Raw genomic sequence first — 20,213 nt, forward strand, 5'->3', positions numbered from 1 at the left:
ATTTAAATTTAAAAAGGGCAGGAAAGGGAGTGTCAAAACGGGGAAGGGGAGCATGGGAAAGGGGGGGGGGTGACCTTTGACCTAGACCGGAAGAGGGGGTGGGGGGGAAAGGGGGTGGGGTTTTGACCTTTGATTGATTGAAATGTTTATTTCGAATACGAAAACAATAAAAAAAGAAAAGAAAATTAACAACAAAGTTTTCCTCTCAAATAATAAATAAATGAATAACAAAAATAAAATAAATCAAGAAAAAAACATCGTCAGAGAGTATTCAAAAAGGAGTGAGAAGAAGTAAAACTTATTTACTCTCACCCCTTGTCACAAATAAATAATATAATTACTTCCTTCCATCTCTTACACCCACACCCACACACACACACACGTCCTGTGCAACACATAGAATATATATACATACACGTCCATTCATACATATCTGCAGACATAAACACCTGTACCCACAAACAAGCCCACAGTGCAAGGAAAGAAACGAACAATATAAATAACCAAAAGAAATGACCAGACATTTGCCCCTAAAAATAGCCTAGTGATTGGCCACACCTTCTTCATCCTCGTACCTTTTGAAAATTCTATTTTTATATAGCATTTTAAACTGTCTCATGTTTGGACATTGCTTCAATTCCATACTAAACCCGTTCAGTAGTCTCACCCCGCATACTGATAGACAAAACCGTTTTTTGGTCGTGCGAAATCTTGGTTGTTTAAAGTTACATTTTATCCTTAGATTGTAAGACTCTTCATAATTTTTGAACAATTGTTGTATATTCCCTGGTAATAGATTATTTTTTGCTTTGAACATTGTTTGTGCTGTTTGGTATTGCACAATGTCAGTAAGCTTGAGTAATTTTGACTTCAGAAATAATGTGTTTGTGTGTTCCTGATAACCGGCTTTGTGAATGATCCGTATTGCTCTTTTCTGAAGGATATTTATTGAAGATAATGTGGTTTTGTAGTTGTTGCCCCAAACTGCAGCACAGTACTGCAAATAAGGAGAGACTAGTGAACAGTATAGAGTATGAAGCGATCCTCCATCCAAGACCTTCTTTGCCTTATTCATTATTGCGATGTTTCTTGAGACTTTACTCTGTATATGTTTGATATGTGGTTTCCAGCTCATTTTGTCGTCTATAATTACCCCCAGAAATTTAATTTCATGAACTCTCTCAATTTCTACCCCCTCCACTTTTATTTTTACCTAGACCTGTCAAAATGAGTTTGACCAAAGGAGTCTTCAATGTCTCTCTGAAGGCTGATAGGATGACTAAGAAAAGCACAACCAAGCGAAAATAGACAAACATTATGTTGGCGAGATCAGAAGGGAAATCTATAGGATGGGGGGAGGGACATAAAATATGGCAACAACAATGGGACAAGGAGGAAAGAGGAAGACATCTGTTCAGTATTCAAAATAAAGTGGGAGGAATGAGGGGTGGAGGAAGAGTAGGGAGGAAGAGACGACTTATACAAGAGTAAGAGTTGGGCATACTAATCTGAATAGTACCAAATACATAACAGGGAAACATCCAAAAGGACATTGTAAAAAAGGGGAAGTGGAAGGGGCATGAAATATCTAAGCAGGTTCCTAAAGGCAGCGGGAAAATATAGAGCGGTGGGAATGACATAGAGAGGTAGAACCAGCAGATGGCGGTAATGCAACAAACATGGATGCAAACTGCCGTAAAAGCAAGAGAAGAAGAAGAAGACGACGAAGAAGACAGTCCGCCAGGGCACTATGGAGCTGTCTGTGGACTGACAGGCTGAAGAAGACCAGGAAGACCTCGCTGCAATCGACAGATTTGTGTCTCGTTTCAGGTACTGAACAGCGGCTTCATGTTGTATCGTGTGTAAGAACTCATATTATAGATATTATTCTCTCTGAGTAGCATGTTGAGTGAAGGAAATGTTTAGAGGTGACTTCCTCTTGTCGTGAGCAAAGCTAGCAGCTAAAGAAGCTAAAAGTACCATAAAACACTTTAAAAACGAGAGGGAGTATGAATAATTGTTCTCCGTGTTTCAATCTGTGTGTGTCCAAAGTGAGAGTTGGCAATCTGTAAAATAATTTGTCAATGTGAAATGGTATTTGCAAGTTTTAAGTCATAGTTTAGCTGTCTGTTATTAGGTTTTCAAATGTGTAAAAAAAAAACTATCTGCTAATCTGTATTAAAATCTGTACATGTAATAAGATTTGTCAATGATAACCAGAGTTGTCAATACGTACAAATATATTCATAGTTGAAAATTCTACTTTTTCAGCTTCAAACGCTGCAAATGCAGACAAATCCCCAGTGATCCACCTCATCATCCTCCATCTCACATCCCATAATGCAAACTGTGCAATATCTAATGGTTTCTTCACTGCAAAGGATCATACTTGTGCAATAGTTCTTTCTGTAGCCACAGAGCAATTTAACGTTCGGCCACTTTCACTCCTAGATTCTGTTAGGAGTCTTATTCTTTTTGTCATTTCTACATCTAGCTAAGTTAAGGTTAGTTAAGAGTTTGTTATTTTATATTGTTTGGACTATATTTTGTTAGGAGTCTAACTAAGAGTTAAGCGTTATATTATGTTATATTTTGTGTCCTATTTTTTGGCTAAGAGTGTAATTCTTTTTGCCACTTCTATATTTAGTTAAGTTTAGGTGAATTACCTTTTTTTTTTTTCTGTAACTCATCTTCGTTATCCTCTGTGTGCTGCTCTTCTTCTTTTAAGCTGCTGGAACTCAAATTTCCCTGACGGAGTCATCCTAAGGGATTAATAAAGCAAAGTTTAAAGTCTACAGTTACGAGCTCAGCTGCTCTTTTTACACGACTTCTGTTCCACTTCTGCCGTGAGAGGATTCGTATCAGTATCCAGGCTTTTGGCTTTACAGCTATGAAGAGTTTTTTATTCTTGTGCCTGCCTTAGTGGCAAGGCACAAGGATTATTATCCTGGACGGCCATTTAATTGTATGTCAGTAAATTTCATTATTATTATGCAGATTTTTCTGCATCTCGTCCCGCATCGTTGGGAGCACAGACATAAGAAGCACATCAAAACATCCAGAAAAGTCGGGACGTGGGTTGCTACCACTTTTAGAAATGATTCGGCTCACCGTTTCACCCCTCAAAAAACTGCAAAACAGTGTCCCATACAAAGCAGATGGGAAAGGCCTCAGAGTCTCCACTTTGGACTCTGGTTCTGCAGAAAGGCTCCACCGCTTGATCTGGTTCTGCAGGTTTCTTCCTCTTAAATAGGAGGTTTACACATTCCACCGTCTGCTCTGCTTGCTTATGTTGAATTGTTGTTTTTTCCTCTGTAAAATTGATTGCTGTGTTTTAATTGGCGCTATAGAAATACAGTTGAATGTATCAGTAACATGGTGCTTTCATTTCATGGCATATATGTGGTAATATATAAAAGTAAGTATTTTTCATTAATGTTTCATGGTTTGTTAAATTATACTTTGCTGAGGTAATTATTTCATTGAGCAAAGTTATCAGTCCTATTTTCCCTGTCAAAAGTACAAGAAGCCTCTCAGAATCCTAGTAGAAAAAGAGTTGGTGGATAGTTAATTTATTTAGTGTGTTTGCGCTGCTCGTCTTTTCAGACTGTTACTGGAGCCGATGAGGGGATGGTTGGATTCTCTGTGACGCTTGCAGAGGCAGCTGGTCTTGGGAGCAGTCTGGCTCTTTCAGGCTTCTTCTACTATCTGTACAGGAAGAGCCGGGCGACTGTGGACAAACTGGACGTGAGTACTTTTGATTGTTATACAATACTGTATATACCGGTGGGCTTCAAAAAATTTTTTTCTATTTTTATTACCTTCATCTTTAAAAAGATTTTACTTTCTTTAATTTATTTTCTTGTTAAACATTGTGAAGTGACTTGTGTTTCAATGGTGTTAAACAAATATGTTTGTCTCGCCTTACAGAATATACCAGAAAGTGTCGGATTAGAACTTTTCTGTGATACGTGACACATTTGTAAAATGAACTTCTGGGGTACTGAAGTTGACCTTATCTTGGGAAAAGGGGCAGAAGCCTTCGCACGTTGGACATAGTTGACAAGTCTACAGACATATCATCAGAATAAATGCGGGGGATGCTGTCATAAGTCACGACCATCAGAATTGAGTTCACGATGCAGGAATTCACAAGCTGGTGAAAAAGTAGAATATTATACACGTGAATCCTGTTCATTGTCGTGGAGTAGGAGCTACGTGTGTGTGTACTGACGCTGTGTGTCATGTTATCAGAATGCGCCACGCCTCGCTGTAGACGGAAACCTAAAAGACATTTTGAAAGTTACACCAGGAGCCTGTCTTCAATATGTTGTCATCGAAGGTAATGATTCAGAAACAAATCTCTTTGCATGTGAAAATGTGCATTCTCCAACGTGTGTGTGTGTGTGTGTGTGTGTGTGTGTGTGTGTGTGTGTGTGTGTGTGTGTGTGTGTGTGTGTGTGTGTGTGTGTGTGTGTGTGTGTGTGTGTGTGTGTGTGTGTGTGTGTGTGTGTGTGTGTGTGTGTGTGTGTGTGTGTGTGTGTGTGTGTGTGTGTGTGTGTGTGTGTGTGTGTGTGTGTGTGTGTGTGTGTGTGTGTGTGTGTGTGTGTGTGTGTGTGTGTGTGTGTGTGTGTGTGTGTGTGTGTGTGTGTGTGTGTGTGTGTGCAGGTGCAGTGAAACCAGAGGGTGAACCTCTGACCAGCCACTTCCACAAAGAAAATGTTGGCGTGCTGCAGAAGTTCATGTTGCGAGAACACAGGCTGGTGTGGAACAGTCTGTCACGATCCTGGTGAGAACCGACACTTCACACATTTTTTTTTATCATCCTGCTAAACTTCAATGATTCCCAAACAATACTGCATAGATCAGAACTCTTTTGTACTTGCTTCAGAAAAGTGAGTTTCCTATCTTCATAATGCTTCACATTCTCATACACATTCACACACTGCAGGTGGCAGCAGTCAGACAACGTCCCGGGTTTCCTCTACTCTCATTTAGGAGTGGGTTAACGGTTCTGGTGGTACAGTGTGTGGCGTGCAGCCACTCAGCAACATCAACACACCACACATGAACCGATTTCACTCGCGAACATCCCCAGATCAGATGGGGAAATCTCGCAAAACCTCTTGAGATCAAACGTGATTCCAGAGTCAACAAACATGGCGGACGAAGAGGATGCGTTGACGATAGTTTGTGGTGTTTTTATCAGAAAAAACACGTTTTAAAAAGAAGAGGCGTTGGTCAAAGGAGTGGAGGCAACAGGAGCATGGTTGTCTAAATTCAGTCATGAGAGATGGTAAAATTGTTACAAAGATGGATTTTTAAAGTTGAAGGTCACCGAGCTCGAGGAAAACCGGTCCTACTCCATGCTCGCCAAACCGGAAGTCCCCAACAGACAGTTTAAATACAATTTTAAATGCAACTAAATGAGGTAAAAATCACCAATTAACTACTGAAATTACAATCAGCAAGCTCAAAGGAAAACCCAGCACACATCACAGTTGATCATCAAAAGGCTCCCCAGCAGAGAGTCTTCATTTACTGCCTTGCCGGCTGCCTTGCCGGCTGCCTTGCCGGCTGCCTTGCCGGCTGCCTTGCCGGCTGCCTTGCCGGCTGCCTTGCCGGCTGCCTTGCCGGCTGCCTTGCCGGCTCTTCAGATGTTTTCTGGGCTCTCGACACAGGCTCACTACAGAGCAAAGCACTGGCTTGTTTGCTTGAGGCCACGTTTACATGTACCTGGGTATTTGAAAAAACTGTGATATTTCTCTGCACTTGGGCATTTACACATAAGCGCAGCGACGACTCACCACCAACGATGGTTCCTGAAACCTCGGTCCACAGTGGAGATCTGGATAAAATCCGTGTGTCCAGGTGTATCTTAAGGGGGGTAGCCGGATATTTATGTCACAATTCGTGACGTTGTGTTTTTTTCCAGGATTCTGATTGACTATCGTGACTTCATGCTTCTTGCTACACTGCCCCCTACAGGTTTGGCTGCTCATAGTAGCTCAGAACCAGGTGGATATGCTGGTCCTGTCAATGATTTTTTATCAAACGTAGAGGGGGAAATATCCATTTTTGTGAAAACCCAGGTACGTGTAAACGTGGCCTAAAACTGCTGGGGTTCTCCAGACACCTGATTGCTTGATTCTGCCCCCCTGGTCAGCTGCTGTGGGTTGCTGTTTGTCTCTGCAGCACAGGCCTTTGCATGAAGCTCCTCCTCTGCCACATCAGTGATATGAAATTGTACAAGGCAGTTTTGGCTTGACAGTTGTGGTTTTATAAAGCTTTCAGAAAATCCTACCTCTCTAAACATTTTATATTATTTTTGTTTTATCAATACACCAGAGTCATTTTCAAAAGGACTTTGATATTTTGAATTAAAGCACAATGATCAAAATGGGAAAAGTGCTAAAATAACAACAATGTCTAAAAGGGGAAGAAAAAGCTTTAAAAATAGCAGGAGAAATATATATATAGATTTCCTTCCTGTGGCCATAGGACTATATCTCCTCCCAGTTAATTAAGTATTTCATTGATTCAGAACATTAATTACTCATTATTGCCTGGTTCTGCAAGTTTCTCCTCCTCTGAGCCTGGTTCTGTAGGTTTCTCCTCCTCTGAGTCTGGTTCTGCAGACTTTTCCTCCCCTGAACCTGGTTCTGCAAGTTTCTCCTCCTCTGAGCCTGGTTCTGCAGGTTTATCCTCCTCTGAGTCTGGTTCTGTAGGTTTTTCCTCACCTGAACCTGGTTCTGCAGGTTTTTCCTCCTCTGAGCCTGGTTCTGCAGGTTTTTCCTCCTCTGAACCTAGTTCTGTAGGTTTCTCCTCCCCTGAGCCTGGTTCTGTAGGTTTCTTCCTATTCAAAATTAGTTTTTCCTTTCTGGAGTCACTTCTGCTTGCTCACGTGAATTTTTTGGTTTTACTCCGTAAAAGTGCCTCAAAATGACTGTTGTATTTGGCACTATATAAATAAAGTTGAATTTAAATTTTACTGCAACAAATACAAATTAAAAGCACTTCAACTTGTATCACAAGTTTCTGGAAAAGGTCCCGTGAACTTAGAGATTTGGCACTGCAATAATCATAAAAAAGGCCCAGAAATCCTGGAGGGACAGACAGATTAACACAAACACAACTCGGTGAAGAGTCGGACTACTCCACACACTAAAGTGAGATTTTGTTTTCACTACTGCCTCTTGCTGCTGCTGTCTTTATAATGTAGCTTATCCTTCAGTATTTTATTTTTGTAAAATGTATTTAGTTGTTTATCTGCACATACTCTTCCTTTTTTCATCTTTTGGTCAGTTATAGGCTGGGGGCTTTTTACGTTTTCCTTTTAGTAAAACAAAAAAGCTATCCTACAAATTTATTGAATTTACTTTGATCATTGTTGAAATAATATCACTTAAAAACTGATCAAGCTTGTCAGATCCATTTGGAAACCAGGTTTGTTTTCTGTGTGATGTTGCAGGACGGATGACGAGCGAGTGTTACACGAGCGAGTGTCTGCGGTGCCGTTCCTGTTGGTGGGCTCAGATGAGACGACGGTCAGGGTGCTATGCCCTCTGCAGGCCTCTGGCGTGTACATGGAGACCACACACGAGAAGTTTCAGCAGGGCGTTTACGGTTTTGGTGACCTTGTAGGACAATACCTCAGCGGGGAGAAGCTGAAAGGTCAACTGGAGATCGAGGAAATGCTAAAAGTCTGTAGTGAAATGAGATTCTCTTCACCCCCTATTTCCCTCTAAGAATCAGCCTCATGATGAACACCTGTTTTCCAGGTTGGCTCGACTCTAACAGGCGTTGGCGAGTTGATCCTGGACACAGACGACGGCTCTCTGAGTCTCCGGCCTCCTTCCAACGGTTCGGAGTACTTGCTGAGCATGAGAGACTTTGACACTCTGCGAGAAGAGAACGAGAACGTGGCTGTCCTGTGGAAGACGCTGCTGGTCACTTCTGCTGTGGCAGCGGCGGCGGTCCTTCTGTGGGTGGGGCTACGCTACTACCGCCACCGAAAAGCTCTGTGGGAGCACGAGAAGGAAAGAAGGGAGTTTGAGAGGCTACGGGCCGAGGCGTTCAGACCGCCTGTTACTGGAACTCAGGACAGCGCCGAGCATCACACGAATAATACCTGTGTGATTTGCCTGAGTCAGCCTCGGGACTGTGTGCTGTTGGACTGCGGACACGTGTGCTGCTGCTACACCTGCTACCGAGCCTTACCCCACCGTATATGCCCCATCTGCAGACAGGACGTCATCAGAGTGATTCCTCTGTATCACACTGAGACTTCTCAGCAGTTAGTGCATTCATCAGCTCAGAAATCAGTGTGAATTAAAAGAAGGCAAAGCTTTTGTTCATGAGACGACTCCTACGGGGTCATTTTGTCTGGAGGTTCATGGGAAAATTAGAGGAACATTGGAATCTCTACATTCAACATTTACCACCTGGATCTTGGACGTCCAGTCTGTAAATAACGTACCAGTTATTACGTAAGAGTATGCTGTAAGTTCATATGCTATTTTTTATGTGTATCCCCAGCTCTTACAGTGAGATTGATGGTTTACTGTCATTAAACCTGAGAATCCATCAGTAAAGTATCCTCTTTCAGTTGGTGGGTAAGCTACAGTAAGAGCTTGCCTCCAGAGAAGCAAGGCCTGTCGTCTGGGAAAAGCACCAACGAGAGCGCTTCCCCCATGCTATAACAAGCTAACCGCCCGCATCACAAGGAACGGCAAGGCAACGGCGGGGAGTAGCGAGCTGCAGCAACGGTTAATAGATACGGTGACAGGCAATTGCTCTCAAAATGGTAAATACTGAGGAAGAAAAGCTGGAGGATTTGCAATATGAAACAGTTAAAGAAACCTTACTAAGGTGATCAGAACGGACTCGTGTTCCACTGAGGAAATGCTCTTATCAACAAGATGAACAGTAATAGAGAGAAAAGACTGTTAACCATCTATGAACAATGGAAAGGTCAAGTCAAAATTTACAGAGAAAATCTGAAATGCAATATATCACTGAGTTAGCAGAAATGGCTGATGATATGAAAAAGGCGTACAGTGAGCTGAGTGTAATGCACCGTCCCATGTCATGAGGCGCAAAATGGACTCTTGTGCATCAGTGACAAAAGACATGAAAATAATTCCTGAGGGCGCAGCAGCAATAGATGATTATGATGCAGAAAGAGAAAGGCAACACCTCCATCAGCTTTTAGCACATGAACACGCTAGGTCCATATGTGGTACTGCATCACAGTCAAGTTTTCACTCTGAAACAAGCATTGCAGCCAAAAGAATTGATGCAGCGGCAGAATCCGCTGCAAAGGAAGCTCAGTATAAAATCACAGAAGAAGAAATCAAACAAAAGAAAAGAATAAGGGAAATGGAAGAGAAACTGAATGCACAAAAGTCTGAACTAGAGCCCTAACAAGCAGAAAAGGAAAGGCAAGCTGCACGTGCAACATTTGAGATTTACAACAAGGAATTGAAAGTTGACATGGACAGTCAGTTAATCTTACAGAACCACGCGACTTCTCTTGTCAACCAAAGCTTTGCACAAGCAGCCCCCAGGGTTCATACAAATAAATGGACTAACTTATATAGCACCTTTTCACTGACAACAGCCCCAAAGCGCTTTACAGAGCTCATCACATTCACACACACCGTTGGAGGCTTCAAGGCGCTGTCACTTTGGGCAGTTTGGGGTTCAGTGTCTTGCCCAAGGACGCTTTGGCATGTAGGCAGGCAGAGATGGGTATCTGGCAAACCTTCCGACTGGGAGACGACCGCTCTACCAACCGCGCTATATCACCCTTTATCATGTAAAATTATGCATCTACTCCTTTTAACAATCCTGTACAACAAACAAATCTCCCAGCTGGCTAAAGCTATTCAATAACAGTATTGCTGTAAACAGAATCCCAGTGCCAGTGCCCACTGTCTTCACTGGAGATCCAATTACCTACATTAAATGGAAGGCCTCCTTCATCTCCCTGGTGGACTGCAAAGGGATAGCTCCTGCTGACAAATTGCACTTGTTAAAAAGGTACATTACTGGTCCAGCACTTAAATGTCTTGAGGGCACATTTTATCGCAGTGACAAAGAGGCATACAAAGACGCATGGAAAAGGCTTGGTCAATGCTACAGCCAACCTTTTGTTGTTCAAAAGGCATTCAGAGACGAGCTGTCAAAGTGGCCTAAAATACACTCGAGGGATGCAGAAGGTTTAAGACCATTCTCTGATTTTGTCATAGCATGTCTGCAAGCAACGCCACATGTAAAGGACCTCGAGATACTTAGTGCCTGCGAGGAAAACCAGAAGTTATTGCAAAAGCTTCCAGAATGACTCGCAACATGTTGGAATCGTAAGGTCACAGTTGCACCCATGGAAGGTAACGATTTCCCCTTTTTTAAGGATTTTGCCAAGTTTGTAGGACCCGAGGCGGAAATTGTATGTAATCCTGTGATTTCTTCATATGCGCTTAATTCATGGAGTTCACCTCTGGAAAAAAGAGATTAAACCAAACAGGTCTACAACACAAGTCTTTAAAACACAAGCTACAGCACATGCAGATAAAGATAAAGCAAAGTGAAATAACAAATTTAAAGGGACCCTGCATGTTCTGCAAAGACGAAGGGCATCAGTTGTGAAAGTGTCCCAGCTTCACAGAAAAGTCACTCGACAACAAAATGGACATTTGTAAAGGACAATAGACTATGCTACGGATGCTTAAAGGTGGGTCACAAAGCTAAAGACTGTCGTCGTCGCCACACCTGTGACACTTGCAAAGGACGGCACCCCACTTGTTTGAACGATGAAAATCACAAGACAAATGAAAGAACTCAGAGCTCTACCAACGTTACTTCAGTCACAGAAAATGGCACAAACGCAGCCACAGCTCTGAACGTCACAAAGGTGGGTCAATCAGGTAGGACCTCCATGGTCTTTTCCCGTGTGGGTTTCCACCGCCCAGACACCGTCTCAGGAGCAGTTAGTGTATGCTTTATTAGATACACAAAGTGACAACACATTTGTTTGTGAAGAGGTAACTAAACAGTTACCAGCAGACTCCCATCCAGTTAAGCTAAAGTTAACCACAATGCTGGGAGTTCACATTACAGTCAAAAGTCAAAGAGTATCAGGGTGAGAGGTTAGAACTCAGATGTTCTCATTGACCTTCCTCCCTGTTACACAAAGGACTATAACCTGTTTAACGATGACAACATAACAACAAATGAAATGGCCAAGCAATGTCCTCATCTGTCAGAGATTGTTGATAAGGTACCTCCCCTCCTGAGCTGTGATGTTGGATTTAACTGTCCCAGAACTCCAAAACAAGTTCTACTCGGAAAGGACAGTGAGCCATTTGCAACCCAGACAGATCTGGGGTGGAGTATAGTTGGCAGCTCCACGGTGCCTAACAAAACAGAAACAAGTCTGTGCCACAGGATAACGGTAAAAGAACTACCACCTTTAAGGACGCAAAAGCAAGTGACAAAACACTTTAACAAGTGGATCTAATTTTTATGGACAAACTCAAGGAAGGAATAAAGAAAAATGAACAAGGACACTGTGAGATGCCTGTCCCATGCAAACAAAGGCCACACTCACCAAGGTTTGCAGAAATCAGACTTGGAACACTTAAAGCGGAAGTTCAACAAGGAGGAAAATTACAAAAAAGACTATATTGCATACATGAATGACATCATTGACAGAGGAGACATTAATTGAGGTATGTAATAGCCATACAAACAAATAAATAGATGCTTCTAATATGATATAGGTGACACATTGAGCTTAGCATTCTTCGGTTGTTTGAGAATGAGGGACAGAGATGAGTGTCAGCCACCACAGAGAAGATAAACAAACTTGAAGAGGAAATAAGAGACAGTGACAAAGTAACAGAGACACATATGGAAGAGATCAGTGAGCCCTTCTCTCACATGGATCCAGTGAAGACTCCCCCACCGAATGACAAAGAAGTGAAGTTCGGAGACGTTTATCCTCAGCTTCCGCTAATCAACAAAAAGTGAAGCTGTGTCATCATGGAAGATGATGAGCGTGTCATGGAAACAGGACAAGCTGAAACGACGACAACGACGATCCCAAGCACGACGAGTAAAGAGAAGACGAGAGTTCGTCTGGGGTACAAAGGTGGACTGATGTTCAAGCATAAAAGATCCAGGAATCATGATGACCTTTGAGTGACCCGGGAGGCTCATGGCTGGTTATGATCCTGCAATCAGATGCATGCTGGCAAAACCAGAAACGAAGGAGCAGAACCTCAGAGAATGAGACAGCTCCACTGACAGTGAAAGAAGAGATGACACTGGAGACTCTGAGGATGAAGCTCCTCGATCTTCAAGAAGAAGCACTATGAGAGGAAGAATTAGGGAAATCAGACGATCGATATGCAAGGCGTGCAAGAAGAAAGGAGCCAGCCGACAAGATGCTCCTATTGATGATACGACGACATGTTGGACATTCTTGGGAGGCTGCCTACGATCCAAGAGGGTGCTCACTCTTGGATTCGGAGAACACGACCAGGAAAGAACAAGCTCAAGAGACTTTGGGAGAGCTTGATCAGATACTATTGGTGGATGGCAAAAAGAGGGAATCAGAAAGTAGGGTGAGGGAGCTTGAGGAAAGTTTGAGGATAAGCAGAAAACTCAGAGGAAACAGAGGAAGAAGGTAATAGAAGCAGGTCAGATTGAAAGCGATAGAGAATGACGAGAAAGCGATAGAGGAAGTGATGAGAAAGAAGATTGGTAGTAAATGAAGCAGAAAGATGATTTACTAGGAGTAGATCAGATGTGAACTAGTGTTGTTCAGTATGTGGATGGTTTTATCTGCGCATCAAATGATGTTCAATCAATTGCCAAAGTTTGTCCGACGTTTTTGTGTTGGGGTTTTTGTGTTGGGGTTTTGTGTTGGGGTTTTTGTATTGGGGTTTTGTGTTGGGGATTTGTGTTGGGTTTTGTGTTGGGGTTTTGTGTTGGGTTTTTTTTATTGGGGTTTTGTGTTGGGGATTTGTGTTGGGGTTTTGTGTTGGGGTTTTGTGTTGGGGTTTTTGTGTTGGGGTTTTGTGTTGGGGTTTTGTGTTGGGGTTTTTGTATTGGGGTTTTGTGTTGGGTTTTGTGTTGGGGTTTTGTGCACGTTTGGTGCCAGGAGGTAATCACTAGATGGGGACTTCCAGATTGAATATCCTCAGATAATAAGAAAGAGTTGGTGAATAAAATTGTGAAGCAAAAATAAATGGAATTGAATAAAATAATGATAATAATAATGATAATAATAATGATAATGAAATGGTGAAGCTGTTTTTGTGCTGTTTTGTTTTTCACCATAATGTGATGTATCGAAGGGGGGTACTTTGATTATTATGTATCTTCACATTTACTTATATGATGTTGATGTTTTGACATTCCGCTGCTTTGCAAAGATACTGGCTATTGTTTTTTCTCGCCTCAGGACACGACTGGGGATCAGCTACGGTTGGGGTTAGTTGTGAGATGTGGACGTTCTGAGGACATTTGCACTCTCAAACATGGACAATGGAGTCGATTGGAAGACATCAAACGGAGGACACTGTTCAGGCTCCAATCATCATCACACTGGGGTTGACGCTGCTGAAGACGCCTCAGCGGGACTTCGCCGACGTTCCTTCATGCATACATTCTATTTCTTAGTTTATTTTTGATCCTGAGTTTTGATAGATGACATCAATGTAGTTATGGCCTTTTTGAGACATAATACTTTGATTCATGTTTGTGTTTTGATTATGACATTTCACACAATGTTTCTTCATGGGAACCTCAGTTGTTTTGTTTTGTTCCTCGATCAGGGCTGTCGGAGACAAGGCAGGGAAAGATCCTGTTTGTTTTTGTATTCTGAGACTTTCCATATATGGTTGCTTGATGTATACATATTCCTGTGTATCACTGTTTATGATGTTTGTCATTTACTTGGGCTTGAGTGCATTCGGCGGTCACCTGGGCAGAGGGGCCGTGGCAGTGCTTTTCCTGTAAACTGATTGATATCCATTTTTGAATTGATTTCTGCTCACAGTTTTTTTGGCCTCCCATACCCCAACCTTTTGATGCCAATGATGTGTTTTGTTCTGAATATGTATGAAGCAACAGAAAATATGGCACAAATATGTCCAAGTCCGGGAAACAACCAAGGAAAAACTCAGCTGCAGTGAGCCCCGTGGCTGGTGCTAATGCTGACGCTAGCCTAACAGCAGCTGGTATATCAGAGCTTCTGGAACAGCACCGAGCAGCGCTAGCCTTGGACTTCAAAACATCGTTTGCCAACTGGGACACGAAGCTTGACCAGATTCAGGCCACGATTTCGGGACAGGGACAGCGCATCACCGACCTCGAGTCTAACGTGGAGGAGGCTAGCCAACGTCTGGAGCAGCTCGAAGCTCCATGTGCTTCACTTCAGGGTGACAACCAGTGGCTGAAAGCTAAGCTCTGCGACTTGGAGGGAAGAAGCCGGAGACAGAATATTGGCATTGTGGGCTAACCAGAGTCTGTGGAGGGCCCCCGGCCCACCGCCTTTTTCTCACAGCTTCTCCTCCACATCTTTGGCGATAAGGTGTTCACTTCTGCTCCGGAGCTCGACAGAGCTCACCGCAGCCTCGCACCTAAACCTGGACCTCAGGAGAGACCCCGTCCCATCATCATCCGCTTCCATCGCTTCCAGGGGAAAGACTTGGTAATGAGGGAGGCACGCAAACCAGGTGACCTGGAGTATGATGGCCACAAAATCCACTTTTACGAGGACGACACGACAGATGTCTTGAAGCAACGGGCTGAATATAAGGATGATATGGCCGAACTTTATAAAAGATGTTAGCATGCCAACTAGCATGCTAAGCTAATACCAGTGATCTACCTGAAAATCACACAGGTTACTCCCCAGGTGTCCCTGACCTGGAATCTGCTCTTATCTTACATGCTGCCGAACAGTTGTTTTTCTCTTATTAGTGATGCCACGACTGTGACCAAATATCATTTTCCTGGCGTCCACCTCCCCCATGATTATTTCACTCTCCATAAAATTCCTTGTCCTCATCTTCTCTGCCACGATTGATTGTAAAAGTCCAGCAGAGACACTTTGTTTTGACCATTTATGGTAGAATGTGGGCTTGTTGAGGCTGGATATGAACTGTCAAACTTCCAGATGGACTGGGATCTAGAAAAGGAAAGTGAGTGCAGATATTCTGGTCAAAGTTTTTTTTTTTTTGGGGGGGGGCAGCATTTCCCACTGTGGACAGATCACCACTGTGACTCCCTGAGCAAGACCCTTCAACTTTTTAAATTGCTCCCAGTCCGATTGATGTGTATTCTGTCTCCCTGAGGTTCCTACTGGGAAATTCTCCTGACAACCTTTGACCCTCATCAGCTCTCTGGAGCACAGTAATGTAGCTGCACCACTGCACCCTAGAAATAGGATTGGTCAATGAGCAAAAAGTAATTTCCCCAAGGAGATTAATAATTATTTTAGCTTATAACACTTGCACAAGGTGGTGCTGTGACTCACTGTAGCATCATGTCTGTCCTCAGTCCTGTTACACGACAGTAGAACAGAGATCCAAGTAGTTTCTCATTTATTCTGAAATTTCAAAATTAAAACCCCCAAAAACTGGCTGAACTGATTATTTCCATTCACTTTTCATTCCTGCTCTGCATGTCAACATATTAATCAATGAGTCCTACTGCACTCAAACGTATTTCACCTCATTATTTCAACATCACATCAAACCAAAACAGGACAGAAGTCAGAAGCACAAAAATCCACCAACTGAAACACGTCTGGGCGAAGCTGAATAACACATCCTGAATCGTCTGGCAGCACGCAGCAGTGAAACATATGATCCAGACATTATGTAGTCGTGTTTGGTAGCAACTGAACGAAGAGCAAACTCAACCTGGGAGTCCAGCAGAGGACAGGCTGGACGCCGCAGTCAGTCTTTATGTGAGTTGTGACACCTTGTGATGCAGCCATGAGTAAGGGACAGAGAGGACAAAGACACATCTGATCGAAGAAATACATCTCTATTATTTTTAGTCAAAAGCTCGCTCACACACACACACACACACACACACACACACACACACACACACACACACACACACACACACACACACACACACACACACACACACACACACACACACACACACACACACACACACACACACACACACACACACACACACACACACACACACACACACACACACACACACCACAGAATCAGGAAAACTCGTTCTCAGAAGATGACTCAAGGACAAGCAGGTGAATTCTGATCTCCAAACACACATCAATGGAGTTCTGAGTGTCCGTTTGTTCCTGACAATGCTTCGACGGTTCGCTCTGCTACGTCCAGACATCACGTCAAATCAGTGTGTCCCCTGAAGCTCCTCCCACGATAAATAAAACAGGGTGTTCTTCACACACACAGCTTTCTGTGTCCTGCTGCTGCTCACAGAGCAAAGTACGAAGGCTGACGGTGGACAGAGGGTCTGCTAGTCTGCCAGGGCCAGGTTCTTGGACAGGATCTTCGACAGGTGCTCAGATATACACGCCTCGAGCTTGTCGCACCGCGCCAAGAAATCCTAGGATCACAGTACACAAACACTTATTTGTGAATTTCTACAAAAGCATGAGGTTTCCTTATGATCAGGAAGTGGAGTGGAGCTGACCTGCACCATCTTTACAAGACTCTTCTTCTTCATCCTGCAGTCACTGAAGTTTTCTGGGACGCTCTGTAACAACAGGAGCCGCTCATGGTTCTACTGTTTACAACACATTGTTAAGATAAACACGTGTGTAAATAAAAAGAGTAAAGTTACCATCGCATCAATCTGCTCCAGGATCCTGATGAACTGCTCAGCCGCTGCTTTCACCCGGTTGTCCAGTTTGTCCAGCGCTTGTGCCTGCAGGTCTTTGGCCAGGAAACCCTGAGAGACGGCACAACATTTCAGACATGAGAGAACGATGATCAAACGATGGCCTGCAGGGCAAAAACTAATCCACAGCTCACATTCTTCAGTCCCGTCAGCTCCCCGTCCACCTTCTCCAGCTTCTTCACCGTCTGTTCCACAGACTTCTCGATGTCTTTCAGCTTCTTCAGTTCCGCTTCCTCTTCAGGACTGTTCTGTTTGTTGAGTTAAAGTCAGTGTTTGACGTAAAAAACAAATATATGCACTGCAGACACTGATATATAAAGGTCTTACCCGTTTTCCAATCATCATGAGTTTGCAGCCTTCTTTCACCCCGAAGCTGGACAGACTCTCGTCCATGTCCTTCAGAGATTTGCCTGAAATCGACACAATGGAAACTCAAGCTTTACACGAGGCCATCTCTTCTTGTTTCAGTGTTAAGGCCTCTTCATACTCCATAAGAACAAGAAGAAAGTTCGGCAGTGCGGGGTCCTGCCGAACAAAATGACGTCATTTCCTTTGGTCAGCTCCTTCTGGCCGAACAAATTAGTTTGGGCTGTGCCAACCACCCTGGCCGAACTATGTAGGAGCTGCACTGCCGAAACTTCTGCTCTGCCGTGTGCTGCACATGCGAGTTCCAGTTCGCTCATGACTATCGATAATATTTTAATCATATTTAGCTTGTAACAGCGCTACTGTACGAGCGCCGCAGCTCGTTAAAATGTCGGAGTGTAGGCTTTTACGTGATGCACCTGAACGCATCACGAACAGCTGTCAGCTCCTGTCGTTAAAACCAACCAACATGGCGCTCGGACAAAAAGTCTCTTTTATTACTGAAACAGAGAAATGTATTTCTGAAAGCTCTGGAGACCAGAAATAAACTGTGCAGTTGAAAAGTTTAAACGCCGCATCACAGACGTGTGGCTGCTGTGAGGGGACGTGGCCTGTGAGTTCGACAGCTTCTTATCGGAGTACGAACAGTCCTGCAGAAAAAGCTTTCTTTTCAGCAGCAGGCTGACGTCACTGCTGAATGTTCTTGTTCTTATGGGTTCAAAAAGGAGTATGCAGGGGCCTGTACTGTCTTTTCTGCAGTGGAGAATCTTCCTCCAGTCTGCTGTGTCATTCGTCCTCACACTGATCTCCTCCATCACTGACCTCCCTCTTCTCCTCCTCCCTCGTAATCACTTCTGTAGCGTCCATTAACAGAACCCATCTCAACCTAACCTCGACTGTTTTCCACTTACAATTATGACAGAACAAATGTTTTCCTGTGGGCTCTCTTTGATAGGAATCAACACACTTGTACTTCAGTTATAAAATTAGTCCTGATTTGACTTTAACTACCAACTTATCTGGAACTATGGCAGTAAGGAAACTCAGAGGTTACCTTTGAAGATGATTCTCTGTGAGGCGCCCGGTACTCCGGTGAGCTGAGCGAGAGCATCGGACAGGTCTTTAACCATCGGTCCTCCTCCAGCCTGGCCTGACACTGTCACATTGTGCTTCGCTGATCCTAGAGAGAGAGAGAGCGAGAGACAGACAGAGAGAGAGAGAGAGAGAGACAGAGAGAGACCTGCATTAACATGTGTTTCAGGTAATCAGATCACAAGTGATGAGCTCTGAAGACAAGTGTGAACAAGCAACAAAAGCATTTTCACTCAAATCACTTCCTCAGGTGGTCAGTGAGCATCTGACAACACAGGCTTTATAGTGTGAACAGTCATGCGTCGTGAATGTGTTCCAGGACAGTGGTGGCACAGGAAAATATGTCATGTGTAATATGTAATTGTCATCAGTGCCGCCATCTATTTATTGAAAAGAGAATGTGCCGGTCTGAGCTATATAGTCTCTATGGAGGCAGCGGCCTGAGCAGAGGATCCGTCCAGCCCAAGCAGGATCACGCACGTCGTACCATTTAGTATAAGCAACCCAGAGGAAATGCACGCTACGCATAAGTGTAAACAGTCTATGTCCAGGCTCGCCACATTGCATTGGATCACGTCTGTTATGAACGGCCCCAGATAACAACATCACTTCCTGCGACCAAATCCTTAGAACTGTTCGCCTGAGATTAACATTCAACATCATGCAGCCTCAAACTTCACTTTAATTCTGAAATATTTTGTTCTTACTTGATAACTTTAGAACACACACACACACACACACACACACACACACACACACACACACACACACACACACACACACACACAGCTTCTTTCAAACTAGAAAAATTTATTTTGTTTTCCATTAAGTTATATTTCATGAATAGTTCACATACTTATCACAATTAAATTGAGTACAATAATACTTTCCACAATCTTTCAGTGAATTACTCATGAAGACAGTCCTATGATACACTACTTCAGAATATATATTGTAAATAAATATAGGAGAGCAGTAAGTAAAGTCTCACTGAGGTTTATCTGCCAAAGAACACTGTTGTTATCTGACTGTTAGATGAACAGAACATTAGTGTTGAACATTCTACTCTCAGGCAGCTCGTCTTGTTTGATCACAGCTGCAGCAGCAAATCATCTTCTAATACATTCAGGCTGTTTAACCACGGGTTTATATACATGTTGTATACGTCATTACCGTACGCGACGGTCACAGTCACCGTCTGCTCCGACATGTTGCTTTTAGCGTTTTTTAATCACAGATTGAAGCGCACAGCTAATGCTAACTGCTAGCTGACGGCAAACCACGTCCGGTGTAGGTACCAGTTCTGTCCGGGGCGGGGCTATGCGCCTGCGCCTGCGCCTGCTCATGACGTCATTCGTAATGGAGTCGACGGCAACCCCATGTGGACAAACTACGATAGATCGATAGATAGATAGATAGATAGATAGATAGATAGATAGATAGATAGATAGATAGATAGATAGATGGATAGATGAATGGATGGATGGATGGATGGATGGATGGATAGATAGATAGATAGATAGATAGATAGATAGATAGATAGATAGATAGATAGATAGATAGATAGATGGATAGATGGATAGATGAATGGATGGATGGATGGATGGATGGATGGATGGATGGATAGATAGATAGATAGATAGATAGATAGATAGATAGATAGATAGATAGATAGATAGATAGATAGATGGATAGATGAATGGATGGATGGATGGATGGATGGATGGATAGATAGATAGATAGATAGATAGATAGATAGATAGATAGATAGATAGATAGATAGATAGATAGATAGATAGATAGATAGATGGATAGATGGATAGATGAATGGA

At 43.2% G+C, this 20,213-nt stretch overlaps 2 protein-coding genes across 4 annotated transcripts; one reads left to right on the forward strand and one right to left on the reverse strand.

Moving 5' to 3' along the window:
* Positions 1 to 1,703: 1,703 nt before the first annotated feature.
* mul2 (mitochondrial E3 ubiquitin protein ligase 2) lies at positions 1,704 to 9,351 on the forward strand. Of its 2 annotated transcripts, none has more exons than XM_080459377.1 (6): positions 1,704 to 1,830; positions 3,607 to 3,747; positions 4,255 to 4,342; positions 4,669 to 4,789; positions 7,472 to 7,703; positions 7,782 to 9,351. In XM_080459377.1, exons 2-6 carry the CDS (start codon positions 3,631 to 3,633, stop codon positions 8,328 to 8,330), a joined length of 1,107 nt encoding a protein of 368 aa, XP_080315503.1. In that variant the 5' UTR covers positions 1,704 to 1,830; positions 3,607 to 3,630; the 3' UTR covers positions 8,331 to 9,351. The 2 variants fall into 2 exon arrangements, with proteins under 2 accessions (XP_080315503.1, XP_080315504.1); XM_080459378.1 differs by having other exon boundaries at positions 1,717 to 1,830; positions 4,675 to 4,789.
* A 6,250-nt stretch (positions 9,352 to 15,601) lies between these two features.
* bag1 (BCL2 associated athanogene 1) lies at positions 15,602 to 19,695 on the reverse strand. 2 transcript variants are annotated; one of them, XR_013936242.1, is made up of 8 exons: positions 19,555 to 19,675; positions 18,344 to 18,469; positions 17,251 to 17,333; positions 17,058 to 17,171; positions 16,867 to 16,974; positions 16,717 to 16,779; positions 16,187 to 16,629; positions 15,602 to 16,089 (listed from the first exon to the last, which is right to left on the reverse strand). XR_013936242.1 is itself a non-coding variant. In XM_080486225.1 (7 exons), the coding sequence occupies exons 1-7, from the start codon at positions 19,589 to 19,591 to the stop codon at positions 16,540 to 16,542; spliced, it is 621 nt and encodes a 206-aa protein (XP_080342351.1). In that variant the 5' UTR covers positions 19,592 to 19,695; the 3' UTR covers positions 15,602 to 16,539. The 2 variants fall into 2 exon arrangements, 1 of the variants encoding a protein (XP_080342351.1); XM_080486225.1 differs by having other exon boundaries at positions 15,602 to 16,629; positions 19,555 to 19,695.
* Positions 19,696 to 20,213: the final 518 nt, after the last annotated feature.

Source organism: Lipophrys pholis (genome assembly GCF_963383615.2).
Source record: "Lipophrys pholis genome assembly, chromosome: 1".
Lineage (NCBI taxonomy): Eukaryota > Metazoa > Chordata > Actinopteri > Blenniiformes > Blenniidae > Lipophrys > Lipophrys pholis.

Bases quoted from the DNA above. Each gene is read 5' to 3' on its own strand.
- bag1 (XM_080486225.1), bottom strand. From the start codon at position 19,591: ATGTCGGAGCAGACGGTGACTGTGACCGTCGCGTACG. The intron at 16,780-16,866 runs GTAACTTTACTC...CTGTTGTTACAG, and splicing joins TGGAGCAGATTGATGCGATG to AGCGTCCCAGAAAACTTCAG. The intron at 16,630-16,716 runs GTCAGCTCCACT...CTGTGATCCTAG, and splicing joins GTCTTGTAAAGATGGTGCAG to GATTTCTTGGCGCGGTGCGA.
- mul2 (XM_080459377.1), top strand. From the start codon at position 3,631: ATGGTTGGATTCTCTGTGACGCTTGCAGAGGCAGCTGGTCTTGGGAGC. The intron at 4,343-4,668 runs GTAATGATTCAG...GTGTGTGTGCAG, and splicing joins TCAATATGTTGTCATCGAAG to GTGCAGTGAAACCAGAGGGT. The intron at 7,704-7,781 runs GTCTGTAGTGAA...CCTGTTTTCCAG, and splicing joins AGATCGAGGAAATGCTAAAA to GTTGGCTCGACTCTAACAGG.